The sequence below is a fragment of the Labrus mixtus genome, chromosome 3 (assembly GCF_963584025.1).
Source record: "Labrus mixtus chromosome 3, fLabMix1.1, whole genome shotgun sequence".
Lineage (NCBI taxonomy): Eukaryota > Metazoa > Chordata > Actinopteri > Labriformes > Labridae > Labrus > Labrus mixtus.
The window spans coordinates 23,219,292-23,237,523 of NC_083614.1; the positions used below are offsets into that span (position 1 = coordinate 23,219,292).

At 39.3% G+C, this 18,232-nt stretch overlaps 1 protein-coding gene across 1 annotated transcript; it reads right to left on the reverse strand.

The window, feature by feature from the left end:
- Window positions 1-1,696: 1,696 nt before the first annotated feature.
- slc5a5 (solute carrier family 5 member 5) lies at window positions 1,697-16,786 on the reverse strand. The gene is made up of 16 exons (XM_061033866.1): window positions 15,932-16,786; window positions 15,531-15,596; window positions 15,242-15,293; window positions 13,081-13,148; window positions 12,600-12,754; window positions 7,946-8,086; window positions 7,028-7,157; window positions 6,461-6,549; window positions 5,404-5,516; window positions 4,782-4,852; window positions 4,286-4,372; window positions 3,835-4,031; window positions 3,413-3,510; window positions 3,090-3,175; window positions 2,638-2,715; window positions 1,697-2,525 (listed from the first exon to the last, which is right to left on the reverse strand). The coding sequence occupies exons 1-16, from the start codon at window positions 16,295-16,297 to the stop codon at window positions 2,406-2,408; spliced, it is 1,917 nt and encodes a 638-aa protein (XP_060889849.1). The 5' UTR covers window positions 16,298-16,786; the 3' UTR covers window positions 1,697-2,405.
- Window positions 16,787-18,232: the final 1,446 nt, after the last annotated feature.

Consider the following 18,232-nt stretch of genomic DNA (forward strand, 5'->3'; position numbering starts at 1 on the left):
AGTGAGAATGGGTGAGATATTGAACAAAAAATGCAATAAATGATCATCATGTAACATGAGGTCTTTTGGTACGTATTGGTTTCTTGTATCTGGCAGCCATGATGAATGGCTGTCGACCATGTGTATCTGGAGTATGGAGTGACATTCAATCATCAGCAGGTGTCAGTATTCACCGACATATGCATAAGGCTTTACACAACCCCATAGGGTAGTAGATCCTCTCAACTTTAAAATGAGAACTGATTGTGTAGCCTATATGTTAAAGTGGGCAGGGCCTAACTCAAAGAACAAAATAGTAATAGTAAGTGTAAAAATGTAAAACTTATTTAAAATAAACATTTAAGAGAAAATTTGTCGCTTCTGAACACGTATCGCTCAGCATTATGGAGCTTCCACCGATTTGCAGGTTAGCCATGTGCACTAATGCAAACCCGTCATCCACCAGGGATGCTGGTGTTCTAACTGCACTGAAAACGAGCCCTATGGTCCCTCCTCTTTGTTCCAGTTCACAGGCGTCCAGGTTTTCCAATCAAAAAAATTAAATTCTGACTTGTTTCACCTCAGGAAAGTTTTCAACCTCACATTAGCCCGTCTTAAATGAGCCTGAACCCAGAGAGGACAGAGTCTTCCCTGGTTATGGTTTCCTCTTTGCCATAGTTTCAGCTCCAGCATTTTTGAATGCAGCGATGAACTGTGTATGCAGACAATGGTTTTTGAAAGTCTTCCTGAGTCCATGCAGTCATGTCCCCTCCAGAATCATGTCTTTTTTTCATGCAGGTCCATCTGAGAGCCTGAAGATCATTGCCATCCGATATTGGGTTATGGCCTTGTCCCCTACATGCAGATATTTCTTGCCCACAGTCTTTTGCTGAGGGGCAAACCCCTCTCCAGACTCCATCTTTACTTTAGAAAGACTCAGCCTCTTTGGGATGCTCTTTTTATACCCAATCATGTTGCCAGCTAACCTTAGTATACACCTTTTTCTTTCTTTTGTTGCCACTGTCCCAATTTTTCTGCCCGGAATTGAAATTGTGCACAGCATTTTCTCAAAGCATTCACATTTTTCAGCTTTAACATTTGATATGCTGTCTGAGCTATTTTCAATCGAATATGGGATTTCAATGTTTTGCAAATCATCACATTCTGTTTTGTTTTCCATTTTACACACAATGCTCCAGCTTTTGAGGAAATTAGTTGGTAAGTATGTTATTTTTGGGTAAAATCATTTTCAAAAAAAAGTATATCAGGTAAAAATATAAAGGAAAAAAAATCTATAAGGAAATAAACTGAAACTATCGTCAGTATACTTCAGACTTTAACCAATCATTGTAGACTTGACGGCAGTGAACTATTTAAGAAGCTTTCTGCAGCTTTATCCTGAAAAGGAAATGTAATGTGATTATAACTCTAATACAGATTCTTCTAACAGGAACCCCTCCAGTGATAACAATCCTGAAACAACTTTAGTTGTCCGTAGGCAGCTATGATCCTAAAGTCTGCTTGCTAAGTTAGGACATTTTAATCACAATGTCCACCACTCTCTTTCAGCAAAGACCACATTACTTAACAGGAAATGATTCATGACCTATAAGCTCCTTAAATTAATGACCAGTTTAAGCTTAAAACATCAATAATATAATGTGGGTTTTCATTATCTTATAGTCTCAGACAAAATAAAAACGTGAACAGATCAGAGTAAACCTCAAAGAAACATTTTTATATTATATATTATTTATATTTAATACACTTTAAAAATAGAATGCACTCATCACATCATTTACCAAAAAAAGTACAATTGATTTACAGATAACATTGTTTTTATGATGAATCAGGTTAAACCATGGGCTTTAACAATGCTTCTTATTAACATTTGTGTGACAGGTGTTTGGACTGGATGAGCAACAGCCAAGGAGCTAGTCTGCATTTTTTCACCTGAGGGTTAAAAGGCATCTGGTAGATTCACAGTGTTTTCTAGCCACAAGCAAACAAAGAGTTCAGTTACTGTTCATTCAGTTCACCTTAGACTGTGCCATATCTGTTAAGACTAGTAGATGTACAGGTTTGCAATACTGCAGATATAGGTCATGCCAGAATTAAAGTCCTGATGAAAGAGCCTTTCAGTGAAGAATTATAATAACACCTGAAAGTATTTCATATACATTCCCTGGCACCATTCTAAATCCCTTCATTATCCTATAATACTCTGAACAAAAGATTCATTCTTGATAACCCAGATTTTGCTCCAAATGTGGGTCCCACTTTGACCGACAAAGAGACAATAACTTTTTTTGAGTGAAGAGTTGAATTGAGGGAAAAGGCAAGTACTAAAAAGTGCTGCCAAAGAGGAAAGGCGGCCGTCAGTCTACAAAGGTATTCAGGAAAAAAAAGTTTCATTTTCTAGACTCCTACACTGTGAGGGAAAATTTAACAATGTCGTCATCTGTCGTTCCTTCTTGGTCACGTCTGTCTTCTTTATGCAGCTCTCTCAAAGGCACAAGCTGTGGTTTATCTCTCAGACCGTCTCCCTGCAAGAAAGCCCAAGATTCAGGTTATGAAAATGAAGTTTGAGCTGCATAAGTGTGTGAGTTTTTTTTGTTTGTAAGTTATCACAGATAATGTATCTATTGCTATCTTTATCTGGTTATTCTTGCTATTCTGGCTCGGAGTATCCCAGCATGCATTGCGCAGAGGACAGGGACACCTCAATGACATTGTCTTAAAAACAAACAAAATCACACAACATATCACGTAAAAAACTGCACATAGAGTCTTAGCTGAGGAATCTGGTTGTACAATTTACAAAATATTGATATTGACATTTTTGAATGAAACTCTTTATTTTGAGTCACAAGTGCATATAGAGTGCATGTCTTTATTACACTGTTGAAAAGAGAAAATAACAGAGCCATACAACATAACAACAAATGAGTTATAATCTCCAGTGTGTGATAGCTGTGGATTATGAAAAGTTAATCCTGTTAAGATGTTTGTTCATCCTGTACATCGTGTTCTCCGTCTTCCTTAAATTTACTTATGAAAGAAAGGACATCAAGGTCATAAAGGTCATAAACCTTTGAGACAGTACTCACTCTGCGCTCTGATGGAACCTCGATCTGCTTTTTGTTCAGATCCCACCACAGCAAACCCTCTTTTATATGAGCCCTTTTGGTTGGTCCTGCGTGCAATAATGCAATAAGTCACACAAACAGCAGGCAAACAGACATCAGAGTTCAATCCCATCTCTTTGTCATAATACAGTATAATAAAGACTTTAAACTGTATATGTGTTAACTGCACTGCAGTAGTGTCAGAGAGCACTTGGCTTAGTGCATATTTGGCTTAAATGTATTCAGTAGTTTTGAATTATTTTTCACTAGTGTCAGCACTTTTCTCTTCTTCTTTATCGTCTTACCTGTCGCATAGCTCACGATCACCCCCACGATCACAACAGAAATAGTTGCCACAGCACCGAAGTAGAGGTAGGACATGGAGTAAAAGTTCTGCAGACCCCTTGTTTTGGAAAAGGGAGGGTTGATTTGCATTTTTTAAAATCTTTATAGCTGTAAGGTGTGTTACTCTATGTTAAGACTGATTTATCTGACATTATCAGTGTGAAAGTTAGAGCAATTGTAAAATCCATGTTTATTTAATCTCCGGGCAAACAAACACCACATTAACAGAGCAATTAACTAATCTTCTGTCTCATTTTTTGCCTCTGTTTGTTTTAGTCCAAATGAATCACGACTATCATCGCTGATCTTTGTCTCCACTGCAGACCACACAGGCGGGGATAAACAGTTTGATCTCGGTGGATGACTTTTTGAACTCACTGACCTCGGGTTGTTGGGATGAAGCGGGATGGATATGGAATGTTGTTCAGGGATTCTGCTCACGGTGATGTTGCTGACTTCACACTCGCCCGAGTAACTGGGCAGCACACCCATGGTCTGCTCACTGGGAGGGTAAAGAGTTGATCCGACAGCCAGCCACAGAGAGACACAGAATCCAACTAATATTCCCGAGAATGCCCCCTGGAAAACCAAACACAGCTTTTAGTAGAAGATGTGTGGACATTTGGCTGAATCAGGTTTTTTTTTTTGCTCTCAAGAGTGAGGACAAAATCGATCAAACTGTGTGTCAGGGAAAGTCAACTACAATAAGATAGAAAGTGACCAAAAAACAACAGATATCTCTGACGCTAGAGAGTCTTTTTTCACATTCCTATATAAAAGTTTAGAAGTCCTGTTAAAGGAGAGTAAAAGACAGGACAAGTCAAATCACTTACAAGTCTGTTTGCTGCTGGGATAAACATCCCCAAAATGAAGACACCCAGTAAAGGACCGCTGACCACACCCATGACAGTGAACGATCCCTAAACAGAGCACATATGGGAAGTAACAGAAAAGCAAAGTAAATATTTCTGTTTGAGCTAACGCCTTTCATCCCAGAAGTCAGAGAAATACAACTAGATAGATGGATACTTTATTAATTATCTGCATGAAATTACACAGTCACAGCAGCAACTGCAATCACAGTCAAGTCACCACATGTCTTGACTAACTAGAGCTCCAGAGATTATATTTTTAGAGATAATTTTTTCTTGGTTGGTCGACACAAGATTGAGACAGTGCTCAATGTTAAGGTCATTAGCTTGAATACATTTACTTATTTTTTTTTATTAAAAATCAAAATCGGTTGTTAAAAAATAAATAAAGGAAAAGATGAATTAAATATCATGTCATATTAGTGATATCAATATTTGTGGTAATATTTAGGTATACCTGAAGTACTCCCCAGTCCAGAAATGAAGAGAGTGCAGCCACAGTGATACAACCAGCTCCACACAGGAGGGCTTTAACAAAAAACAAAAATAACTGTAAGTGCTGTTGCATAAAAATAAAAAAGATGTTTAAGTTCTTGAGTCATAATCTCATTAAAACTCAAGTTCTGTGGGTTCAGCTACGTGGGAATTCAGGGGCTGATTTAATTTTTTTTTTTTATTAATCTCTAAGGGGAAATTCAAGTTTTACAATCTGGCTGCTACACACTACCAGAGCTGCTGGGGGGGGGGGGGGGGGGGTTGGTGCCTTTCTCAAGGGCTCCTCGGGTAGTGACCTGGCACCTCTCCAGCAACCAGACCAACTTTCATACTTTAGTCCGCACCAGGACTGACGACCCTCCTGTTCCCAACCCAAGTCCCTGCAGACTGAGCTACTGCCACCCCATGTATGAACTATCATTTACAGTGATACAGCACATTCATTTTATTGATCAAATAGAAATGACGCAGCCGTTAACTTATTTGCTTTCATAGTGTTATCGTCTGTTGTTGTTCAAGTTGACGTGCAATTTTAAGACAACTCGATTAAGTCGTGTATGTTGTTTCAGTGAGGATCAACCTACACAGTCCTTTGGAAATAAGGACTAATTTCTTCTGGGAAACATGGACCAGGTGAGGTCGCAGAAGATCCTCCATCGTCACTGCAGCCATCGCATTAATACTTGTGGAAGCTGTGCTGTGAAAAAAAAACATGCACATGGTCAACAGTTTACCGACATCGCATATCACTTTCAATTACTTCTGTGACTATCACTAAAGCCCCTGTAGAAGGCAATCATCTTTGAAAATACTAATAAGTATTACTGGATCCTATAAGCTGAACACACCTGTGAGTAAAAGTCCTACTAACGTAATCCTGCTTTAGCAAGAATTCAGATGCATCAGTCAAATATGTAAAGTATGAAGAATATTGATAGGTTTTTTTTTTTTTTCATTGATCATCATTTTCATCATTTGCCTGATTATGTTTATGCACTTAGTGTTGTAATGTATGGTTTGTGTCCCTCAAAAGAGTCAAAAGGATAAAAACTGAGGGGTCACAGGGAGATAAAGGTCAGGACAGAATAAAAACAAGGTTGTGTTCTTTACTTTAAAGGTCACATATTATTCTCATTTTCAAAAAGTTGAAATAAGTCTCAGAGCTCCCCAAGTATTACTTAGCACACATTTTCTTAAAAAAGAAGGAGAGGATGGACTTTTCTCAGAATTGGGGAGTTTGTAGACAGGCTATAGGGACCCATAGTGTGAGAAATACATGGTAAAGTGTATTTTGCATAACATGTGACCCTTTAAAGTAAAATGATCCAAATTGTCTGACAGGGATATGCGTCTTTGTAGAAATTCTAGTCATCTAAAATGTAATGAGGAGCGTGCATCAAACACAGCTGCTTGATGCTAGATGTCACCAGTCAGAATTTTTTTATTTCCACTGTAAATTAATTCTTATCTACAGCTTTCAGATCAGTTAGTGGAATCAGTATTTCCCTCTGGAACGAGTGGAGAATACGTGGCAGACATTTGTAGAAAAAATTATTAAAAAATACCTGAAGTTATGTTAGAGTGATCTTAATTACTGGTAACTTCTAGTTTCCTGTCTTAATAAAATATAATCTGAAATACCTCAGAGTCCCGCTGTATGCACAGGCAAGGAAAAGTCCTGGGAAGCCAGGATGATTTCTGAATATGTCCAACACAAAGAACGGCATATACTTCATAACAAGAAAGAGGGGGGGAGGAAAAAACAATTGTCTTTGTTAGAAATTGTTATTATAATTTTTTTTACAATTGTACTTCATTGAAGAAGATCAAAACCCTTTAACATATTCCTTTTTTATTCCTCACAGTGTTCTGATCCTATGCAGTAAAAGGAAACTTTTTATCCTGTTGACAATCTATAAAACACACTTTCAGCTGACCTTAGTATTAGCTCAATAACTACAACGAAGACTGTGCATGATACATACTTTGACAGGAACTCCTGTTTGACACATAGTACAGCTACAACCATCGCTTAAAGCAAAAGAGTGTGCCCCCTGTTCCCCATCACCAGTATAGGACATAACACTTAACACTTAGCTTTGGTCAACAGTCTGAGTAATAATTTGAGGTATAGGGTAGCACAAAAGACAAACACATCTAAGTCCTAATCAAAGATATTAAGGATTGTCTTTCTGGAGTTTTCTGTACCAGATCAGGGGCTGAAATCTTCCCAGACTTCAGTGGATCACAGTTGATGTAGTAAGCAAACATGACGATGCCACATGTTGCTGCACTGCCCACAATGAGACACAGGCCCACTTGGTTCACAAACATTGCCCTGCAATCATAAAAAAAAACTTTCTTCGGGTAATATCATGTTAACATGAACAAGACAAAGAAAATACATTTAAAAACATGTGTATGCAAAGCAGACAATGAAGAGACATAACATAATAATGTGTTCATAAAACAAATAACTTTTATGTAAATATTGAACTCTGCTCTAAAACATCATTAAGCCACCTTTTATTTAGGCATACTGCACTGTTAGGAGAACAACACGTCTCAAGAGAGCAATGGTGTCATCTACACGTATCTTTTATTTATTACAATGTGGGTATGTTTACCATGTTCTCCGCCTGACTTCATCATGATATCATGCTGACATTTGTTATCACATTAAACAAAGTACAGCTGAGGCTTATGGACATGTTTTGAGTTGAGTCATCACTTCAATGTGATTGACACTGATTAAAATCCGACAAGCACATTTAAAAGTAAGAGTTCAAAGATGTCTATGAAAAAATGCTACCTGCACTTACATGGCGATGTTTGATTAGACTTTAGAGAGATGATTGAGGACTTTCCCAGGTACAAACATTCCCCTCCTACGCCAGTGAGCGTTGGGTGTTAAATTGTATAATAAACTGGATTGACTTGACTAGTCAGATTTTCTTTTTAAGTAAGGCATGAGCAGTCTCTGAATTTGTCTCTTCAGAAACATGTACTTGAATTTAAAGGCGCTGTATTGTGCTATACTACACATTGTGCTATTTTTCTGTGTTTAACATCACACATATTCAAGACCAAGAGTCTTTCTGTGTGATATACAGATCGGCCACTCACCACTGGGCCGCTTTTTCTGTTCTGCAGGAGATGTAGCGCTGGACTTGGGCTTGGTTTACCCCGTACATGGACAGCCAAACCAGTGTGCCCCCGACAGACAAGGTCCAGAAGGTATACCGCTTACGTGGGTCAACGTCAAAACTAGTGAAAAAACAAATGAGTGGAAATACAACTTTCAAAACCAGTCCAGAACAGGAAATATTGAAATCAAGTGGCAGAAGGTTTATATGTTGCTTGTGACATGCTGTACATTTAAGTGTGATAAAAATCCATAACTTAAGGTCTTACTTGTAATTTCATGTTCTGAACTATATAAACCATCTTGCAGGTTCTTAGACCAACTCTGAACATAAACAGGTTTGAAAACTCTCATCATATCCAACCATTTGGTGTCCTAGTTAGAGGGTTTCATAATTTGATCATAAAAGCCTGGTTGCCAAATCCTTTGGCATTGACCTGTTTCTTTGACATCTCATGTAAACATACGAGCTTACAGGTGAATTCTTCCTGTCTACAACTTTTAAAGTGTAACAAATCCTGTTTGGTTAGGTTTAGGCAAAACGAAATGGTTTGGGAAACGTCATTGCATGTCATTGGAGTTGGTTGGAAGCCATGTGCATCTCTTGCAGACTCTGTAAGGTATGTGTCTTTATAGACGCAGAGGGCTGTGACAAAGGATCAGTATTTGAACACTGGTATAAAAACTGGTTGTAAAAACTCAGCAACCTCTGTCCCCCTGGGATGACACTCGACCACATGAACTGCAATCCTTAAAATGTTGCAGCTTATAATAGGATGCATGTGTTGACACAAATGACCAAATCTGTTCTCCCTGACTATATCCGAACACCAGTCAAATGTCTGAGTAAAGTCGTAGTCGCAGAAAAGTGAACGCAGTGGGAACATTTGCAACATTTAGCTGGAGCAAGGGTGGAGTGATGATGTTTCACATTGAGAGGGTTTCTCTGCATTATACTCTTTACTGTTCGTCGCACAGTGTTTTACATTGTTGTGTTTGTCTTTCACAAACATCCTTATACATGTTGCAGTGATATTTACACAGAAACAGTCACACTAACAGTCATTATGGAAGACTACTCCACCTCCTGCATGTGCTACCCAATAAGGGCGGACTCACACTCACACTAACACCAGCATGACTGCTCCCACCTCTCCAGTCCATCATTGGTCTGCACTCAAATTGATCCAGGACCCAAACGGGCGTGAGCACGGGTACCTCTTGTACATATAGCATCAGGTTGTAATATGACACATGTATGCAGAAAATATCAGGAGTGGGAGAAAAGGCTGCAAAGAGGACCTTCAGTTATGATTTCTTGCTTAGGTTACGCATGACCTATTTTGCCTTAAATTATGTTTTTGATTAAATGTATGCATCATCATCATCATCATCTTTATTGCCAAACTCAGGAGTCCATTAGAAGACATATAAAAAACAAGAAAAATAAAAACACAGGGTAAAAACACATACAGACAGACAAAACATCACATATAAACGACAACTGTACCAGTGTCGCCACAAGGATGACTGGTATCGCACAGAACTATGACTGGGATTAGTCAACAGCATGATGATGGAATTCTGAGAATCCTTCAATCGGCAGATTAATTTGTACATTAAGTTTCTCATAAGAGCAAAGAGAAAAGTGTTAACTCCTGCATTACAAAATAACTCACTTGCACTAGTCCATCAAGGTTTTTTAAACAGTATTCTCAGGGAGTCATTATATGCAACTTTAAGTTTTTGTAAGCTTGCCTTTTTAAACCTGGCCCACAAGGGAGCAATATAAAGAGGAGTACAATATGCTCTGAATAGATTTTTCTTAAAGAGCCCATATTATGCCCTTTTTGGGGTCCGTATATTTAATCTATGTACCTACTTTTGTACGTTCACAATAGCTAAAGTCCGAAAAAAGTGTCTGTTTTCATGTACTGCTCCTCCTTGCTCCCTCTCCGCTCTGAGTCCGTCAGCTACGCTCTGTTGAGCCCACACTGTTAGACCCCACGTGGGCCAAGTCTGCTCTGATTGGTCTGCCGATCCGCTCTGTCGTTATTGGTCAGTTGCACAGCACGCGTCTCGGAAATTTCAACATGAGCTGCAGGGCTTGCCACAACGAGCCAATGGGCTTAGATCAGTGATCTCACACTGACAATGATGCCGCACTGACAAATTTTTATCGAGGGGGGCTAGAACCGAGCGTTACATGCAGCTAATGCTACAGCTAACAAGAGGACGTAGGAGAAGTTTGAATTTTTGCACATAGATGTGCCTAAACATGCACAGGACACTTGGAAGACACACTAAAGAGCATATAAAACCAGAAAAGCATAATATGGGACCTTTAACATTGACTGTACACGTTGAGAATTTTCTTGCCAACATATTGGCCTGGGCATATAACATTCGACATTGTCTGTACATGTCGTCATCATCGGCCATTTGATCCGTAATAAAGTGACCTAAATATATTATTTTGGTGCTCACACTCAGCACCTGTCCTGACAGGTAAAAATCAGGAAAGTTTAGGTCCTTGTCCCCTTTTGTTCTGCATATCAAAACAATACTCTTAGTAGCATTGTATTGCACATCATATGTTAGACCATAATTAGAACATATATTAAGCAGCTGCTGAAACCCAGCGCTGCTAGGGGAAAAAAATGCCAAATCATTAGCATAGATGAGGTGATTGAATATACTGTTACCCAACACACAACCAGTTTTGCAACCATTCAGTTGTTAAGATAGATCATTCACGTACAAGTTAAAGAGTGCAGGAGAAAGCAACCCCCCCTGTCCTTGATAACAGGCACCAAAGTGACGGACAACATGGAGTCTGGTAGCAGGCCATGAGTCATTAGACCGGTAAAACAGAGAGCAAGAAGAATAGCAACCTTTGGGGTAGCAAACTTGAGGTGCTCTGCAGTGATTTGATCTGAGCCACTTGCCTTATTTTTAGCAAGCTGCAATATTGCTTGATGGACCTCAGTGGCTGTAAAACCCTCAATATCACTACTAGCAATGTTTCCCAAATTATATGGGTCCCCTTTCACACAATTAAATAAATCATAGTAATGTTGCCTCCATATCTCAGCAATGTTATCTGGTCCAGAGACACCCTCTATTGTGCTCGGTAGCACAGCTGCTCCCTTATTTAAAGCTCTTACATCTTTCCAAAAATCCATGACTTTGTTACAGAGCAGTTTTTTAGCCAATGAGTCTGCTCTCATTACCTGCTAATTTTTACACACAAAACGGACAGCATATTTAAATCTAGCATTAGTGAGCTTTTTGTGATCCAGGACAGGCCCCTGTCTGGGTCGACCTGCCTGATTCCAAGCCTTGAAAGCCTCCTTTGCTGCTGCATGATGTATAGCCACATGTTTATTCCAGCCTGGTTTGATGTTGAATGCCTTCTTAGAGCAAGTAAGGTATGATCTACTGGCCTCATGCATAGCTCCTATAACTCCATCATACAAGGAACAGAGGGATTTCCCATGAGATAAACCATTACAGTTTACACTTGAACACATGATAGCATCTTTGGGTAAATACAGATCACTCAAGAGAAAATCAGTTTTCCCATAATATGACAATAAATCCTCATTTGTGAGTTTGGGCCAATGGAATTTCGCCCCGCAGGCCCCTTTAACCTTAGTGGTCAGCTCAGGGAGACCATCAACATCAAGAATCATAACAAATTGTACATGATCAGCTAGAGATGTCTCATACAGGATACTCATTGACTGCAGAATAGAATTGGCATCTGCAGTGGAGATGCAATGGTCAAGCCAAGAAGTAGTGTGCCTGACAATATCAGATTGTTATCTTCACAGAATTGTATCATATGTCGAGCAAATAGCGAACTTTTATCTGAGATGTCAGCATTCATATCACCAACAATGTACACACTTGTGCAAGTATTGCTTGTTGACAATGGATTTCTCAAAAAGTACACAGTAAAAGTACTTCATATTACTTGTGCACGTAGTCTAGGACGTACTAAGTCCAACCATATCAGAGAATTTTCTACTTATGGAAGAATAATTTTTTACAAGACATCAAAGTCATAAAAAAGACTCATTATAGTGATTTATAAGGGACTTTGTCAATGGATTTCTCAAAAAGTACACAGTAAAAGTACTTCATATTACTTGTACATGTAGTCTAGGAAGTACTAAGTCCAACCATATCAGAATCATTTTCTACTTATGGAAGAATTATTTTTACAAGACATAAAAGTCAGAAAAAAGACTCATTATAGTGATTAGATTTTTTTTTGTCTGGAAAAGGAGATTAATAACGGGTCAAAATCGCTCTCTCTCTCTGTTACTCCTGCTCGCTCTGCAGTCCGGAGCATTTACCATAAAGATCAGAATACGTGGGCACTTAAAATTTAGGGGCGGCTCACTTCACCATGTAAACTCGAGGAGCGGCTGGCTTGACCGCAGTGCCATGACGGTGTGTCAACTAGATTAGCGTGCTGGTGTGTGTAGTTAGGGCTAGGGCACTCCTAGTAGACTCCTAACATCATCATCATAGGACCCTCAGTTGTTGTTGCATTAAGATTAGATTATAGAATTTCAAACATTTATTATATGTGTGGTTCTACAGATCAAGAAAAGTGTTTTTTACTCATTGAAGTTGATGCGTGATCCATTCTTGGCTATCTCCAGTACACGTGCAGGACCACCAACCAGAATTGTTCCTTTTATGAAAATGGCCACAAAGCCAGACAACATGACGATAATCTGGAACACATCAGTCCAGATCACAGCTTTCATGCCCCCCTGTAACAGACAGATGAAGAAACAGACACATGGTAAAACATGCAAGGATTAGAGTCTGGTGTTTAAAACTTGAGAAAGTCAATCAAAACCAAGGTTGAAGTGGGCGTGCTTTTTGCATTGTAATTTTTAAAGGGAGTCTCTGACAATGTTCTTTCAGACTGCTGAGATACACTACAAAATATTTATTAGCTGCAGGGACAACATTTCTTGCAAATGAGTAGTGATTTAAAAAGGATAACAATAGTGGTGTTGCACCATGTCAATATGGTCTCAACAGAAACTAGTCCTTCCTGTTTAAGGGATGGATGGAATAGATAGTTCCTTACCAGTGTGGTGTATAGGGTGCAAATGATCCCGGTAGAAAACAGAGATACCCACATATTGAGTCCAATAGCTGAAATGAAAGAAAAAAAGTATTGAAAAAGAGTTTGAACAGCATTCTCCAAACTCAAATTTTGAAATGATGAAAGACTTCAATCCATTCAGCCATCCATTTTCTTTCCCTTATCTGAGGTCGGGTCGTGGTGGCAGGAAGCACTGTAAGTCAAACCAGACTTCTCCCTCCCCAGCAACATTTTCCAGCTCCTTCTGGGGGATCTCCCCCCAATTTTTTGACCCATATCTCTAAGGCTAAGCCTAGCCACCCTCCAGAGAAAATTCATTTCAGCTGCTTGTAGGGGAGGGTTGGAACAAAGATCGACTGATGAATGGAGAGACAACGCCTGCATTACTGCCGACGCTGAGCCAATCCGCCTGTCAATCTCAGGGTCCATCTTATCCTCATTTGTGAACAAGACCCCGCGATACTTAAACTCCTTCACTTGAGTCAAGGACTCACTCCCCACCCAGAAGGAGCAATCCACTGTTTTTCGGCAGAGAACCATGGCCTCAGACTTGGAGGTGCTTGCCCTCATCCCAACCGCTTCATACTCAGCTGTAAACCACCCCAATGCCTGCTGGAGGTCCCAGCATGAGGAAGCTAACAAAACCACATCATCTGCAAAAAGCAGAGATGAGATCTTTGGGCCCTCAACCTGGAAACCCTTCTTCCCTCTGGCTGCATCTTGAAATCCTGTCCATGAAGATCACAAACAGAATCTGTAACCCTGGTGAAGGCCAACACGCACCGCAGAGGACTGGCATGCCCAGACATCCGCCTTCCCCTGCCACACGGCTTGGCATGCACCCAACCCCCATGTTTCTTCCTGCGGGTTGTAGGCCTACAGGGCAAATACTTGAGCAGTTTGGCAAATAAGCTTTATCCGCTGTGCATCAATTGGTTAGGTAAGCCTAGCTTATTCAATACACTTAACTAATTGGACGCAGTAATAAGTTTGAACTTTGCTTTGGTGTGGAAGTTTCCCTCGAATACAAAGTTTGAAAACCCAGCATTGGCAGCAAGCTAACTAAACTCTAGCACTTGCTGGTTTTAAAATGTTATCAAATGGTCAAATATGCACATGGTTAATAGAGTATAATATTGAAATACTTTAGGGAATTTAGTTTCATCATTATGGTGTTCACTGTTCACTTCCTCGGCTGCCATGTAGTCACAGGGGGTGTGATGCTTTCTTTATTTCTGTCATCTTATGAAATTATGTTCGAATGTACATTTACTACTATTTGTAAACATGAGTGTGTGTTTAAAATTAATTACAGTACATCCAAACAAACTCTGCTGATGGATGTCACATTGTAACACAGAAGACTAAAGCTAGCATACAATGGTGTCGTTGAATGTGGGAAAGCTGAAGCCCAGGTGACCTCCTGCATCATCTGCTCGCGCTATCTAATCCTTCTCAAAGTCTAAATCACAAATGATAAAGCGCTAATGATGTCCCGATGCAAACACCCCCATAATGTTGTCCTGGTTAGTTCAGTTTTCTTGTGTTTTGTGTCTGAAAGGAAATGTCTGCAACTTTACAATGCCCGGAGCTGTGCTCTCGTGCTGACTAAGCTATTTTGTCCTCGTAAAATTGACGAGTTGGGGGGAAGTTTTTCAGGATCTATTTTAGTGCAGATGTTCTTTGCAATGATAGTAGGGGACAGTTTTTCCCCTATATGACAGCATAATTGTTCATTTGAATAAGTGCAACCACCACTGAAGCACAGAGACACTGTTTGTTTTATCCATGTTCAGTCCGTCTGATTATCAGGTAAACTCTTCTACATACTGTACCTTAACAAGACTTTCCATATCACTTTCACAGTTTCATATCTAAATAGAATAAACCTTGCCTAAAGAGTTACTCATTGCATCCTGTTCTCAGTTAGTTTTTCTCTTGTTTTTGCTTGACCTGATGAAAAAAGTAACTTCTGATACATAGAACACAATGAGAATTGATGTTGAAAGCCAATTATTATTTGATGTGTGGACCAAATATCAAAGAATTCGGATCTTAAATGTATTTATCCAAAAATGTGAAAAAGAATGAAAACATCTCATTGGTGTAGACAGCAGGTCGAGTTTCAGGTGATCAATCCTACCTTGGTTGAGAATCAAGGCAGGTGCGTAGATGACAACTCCTGTGTAAAGCAGCTGAGAAGCAGACAAAATAATCAAACAGAAAACATAACAACAGTCATGAGATTTAAGTGACACCTCATGATTGTTTTGTTTCATTACAGAAGTGTCAGCCTTTATTAAAACCTCTTAGCAAACTGAGTGTGAGTCTAGGCCAACACAAATATTAGCAAATGAAAAACTAGAAATGTGACATCCACTTAATGAGCATGTGGTCTTTAACCATACAGAGAACCATAACACCTGTCTTACCGTCACAACAAGAAACTGGACACTCCCCAACAGCTGCATCCCTCTGCCAAATCTCAACTTCAGATACTGTGACAGACATATGGCTGGAGTTATAAGACATCCCTCATCATCCCTCACATCTTACACTCAACATGTTTCATGACCCACAGGTGCATTTCAAGATGTCTGAGAAATGAAGAACTCCATTTTTTTTTGTGGGGGGGGGGGGTTTACCATGGGGGGTTAGAGTTACTCTTACTGAAGTCATATCATTGATTAATTATCTCATTTCTTTATTGATAAAGGCATCAAATCAAACCCTTCTGTATTACTTACTGTACAAACTATAAAATCCTATGAATTCTTCTAAACTGTATAGTTTATATTGTGTATTGGTGCATTAACTGGAGGTCCAATATTACCTGATTGGTGCTGGTGATGCCCAGTCGAAAGAAAACAGGAAGGAAAAGGTACGCCGTCAGCAGCGAGTTGATGCTTTGCCCAAGACACATATAGAGGACTTTAAAGCCGTAGCGAGAAGCTTCAGAGGGAACACCCAAGACCTGGACTGCTGACATAAAGCTGGCACAGAGCGACAGCCCAACCGGCACTGCCGGCAGGCTCCTGCCCCCGGTGAAGAAGTCATCTGCTGTGGCTTCCCTTTTGCTCTTCTTCAAGACCTGGAAGAGTCCGATGGCCATAGAGACCAACAGCATGCAAGCAAAGACTGCATAGTCGGCAATGACGAAGCCTAGCGTGGATGGATCTCTAACTGTCAGCTCTTCCATTATTTTACTTGAGTGTCCTGTTCCTTCTGGATTGTTTGTTTTTTTGATCTGTCAGAGTGAAGACAGATTTACAGTTCATAACTGTACCACAAATGTCCCTGAAACAACGCATGCTTGTAGGCTGTAGGATGTCCTTCTCTTTAATGTGATAACTTGTGACAATAGGTGTCTACATTAAATAAACACACTTAAGATCAAACACTATATGAACCCATTATAGCTGGTTAACTCTCTTATAGCTGGTGTGCTATAGCTGAACCTGACAGCATAATGCTCATACTGGCTTGTGAAATATGCTGTCTAGTTATTTGGAGTGGTCCATTAATGTAATCATCAGAAATACTACTTTTTGAAATATGCCCAATGAATAATAAATATAATATGACATTAATCAAAGTTGTTTTGAGACAATTTCATTCGATTTAAAATTGTAATTATTTTCATTAATCGCGCATTTTTATTTCACATATCAGTTTGAAAACTTTATCTTCAAGTCCATTTTTGTTTTCTTCTTTGTCACCAGACTGTTAGCAATATATATATATTTTAAAGAGTTTATTACCTGCTGTATAGACTATATTTTGTCAGCTGTCAAGAATTTAAAACTGTATAAAAAGGCCCTCGATTTTTCTTAAATGTTTTTTAATTTATATCCTTTAAGTAGCTGATCCGAGTTTTTGGCAGAACTAAACTCTAATTTTGTTTCATTTACGTTGAATGTGTAACTTTACACATTACGTTTTTTTCTTTTTAGATTATAAATTATAAAGCGAGACAATGTGTAAGAAAAAGTAGACTATGAATACAAAGCAGATGACTGCAGAAAGATTCGTAACAAACTTGAAAAGACTCACCAGTTGTCTTCCATTCAGTCCAGTGGTGTCCTCTTAGTGATAGTGGAATGTGCTGACAAACCTCTTTATACCTGAGCAGCGAAGTCTCAACAGCATACACCTTCTCTGATAACCCATCAGCGGACGTGCATGATTTTGCGCACACTATGAAAAGCAGCAGGCCCTGCGCATCTCCCGCAAACGTTAACGTGTACCTTATGCATCTTTGTGATTCACCGAGGGGCGTTACAAAGCGTCTGAGTGAGAGAGAGAGGGAGAGAGAGAGAGAGAGAGAGAGAGAGAGAGAGAGAGAGAGAGTGTGGGGCACTGGCTCAGGTGGATCGTGTGGCAGGAAGTTGGATACAGTGGCTGCAGGGGAAAAACAACATAGGCTACTTGAGAATGAAAGTGGTTCCTGCAATCCTCAGCTGGCTTATGTACAAAAAAAATACAAAAATACATTTCCCTTAGTGATGCAACTCCTCTAGGAAATTTTCATTTGATATGTTTTCACAATAAGTAGGACTAGACATGTTTAATAACGGAGAAAATGTGTTGTGATAAAAACATTTTTAAATATGAAATAATGCATTCACCAACGACAAGTGTAACTCAGGGGTGATTTTAGGATCTGAACTTTAGTGGTGCTCAGCTCCGTAAGTGTTTGTGATGTGTAGTTCCTTAAGTGTTTAATCCTCTCGCTGAAACACTAAAATACACTGAACAAAAGGAAATATTTCATATATAAATAATAAGTAATCTACGGGGCCTCTAAAGGGACATGGACAGAAAAAATATATAAAAAAATAAAATGTTTCTATTGTGCAGCAGAAACTAATCCGTATATACACTTTGAAAAAAATGTTTTGCCCATGTCCCCTTAGGGACTCTGTGGAAACCTTACTATCACACCACTCAAAAACTTTTTTAGGGAAATTAAAAATGTAATATTCCGACTTTCATATTGCATTTCAACATCATCATTAGGGTTTTCACGTATGTTTACCTGCCTCCCACAGGTCAGCACCTTGATTTGCCTGATGAACATCGCCAGCACATCCTCCCTTATAGGTCTGAAGTTGTCATTTTAAAAGAGGGAACA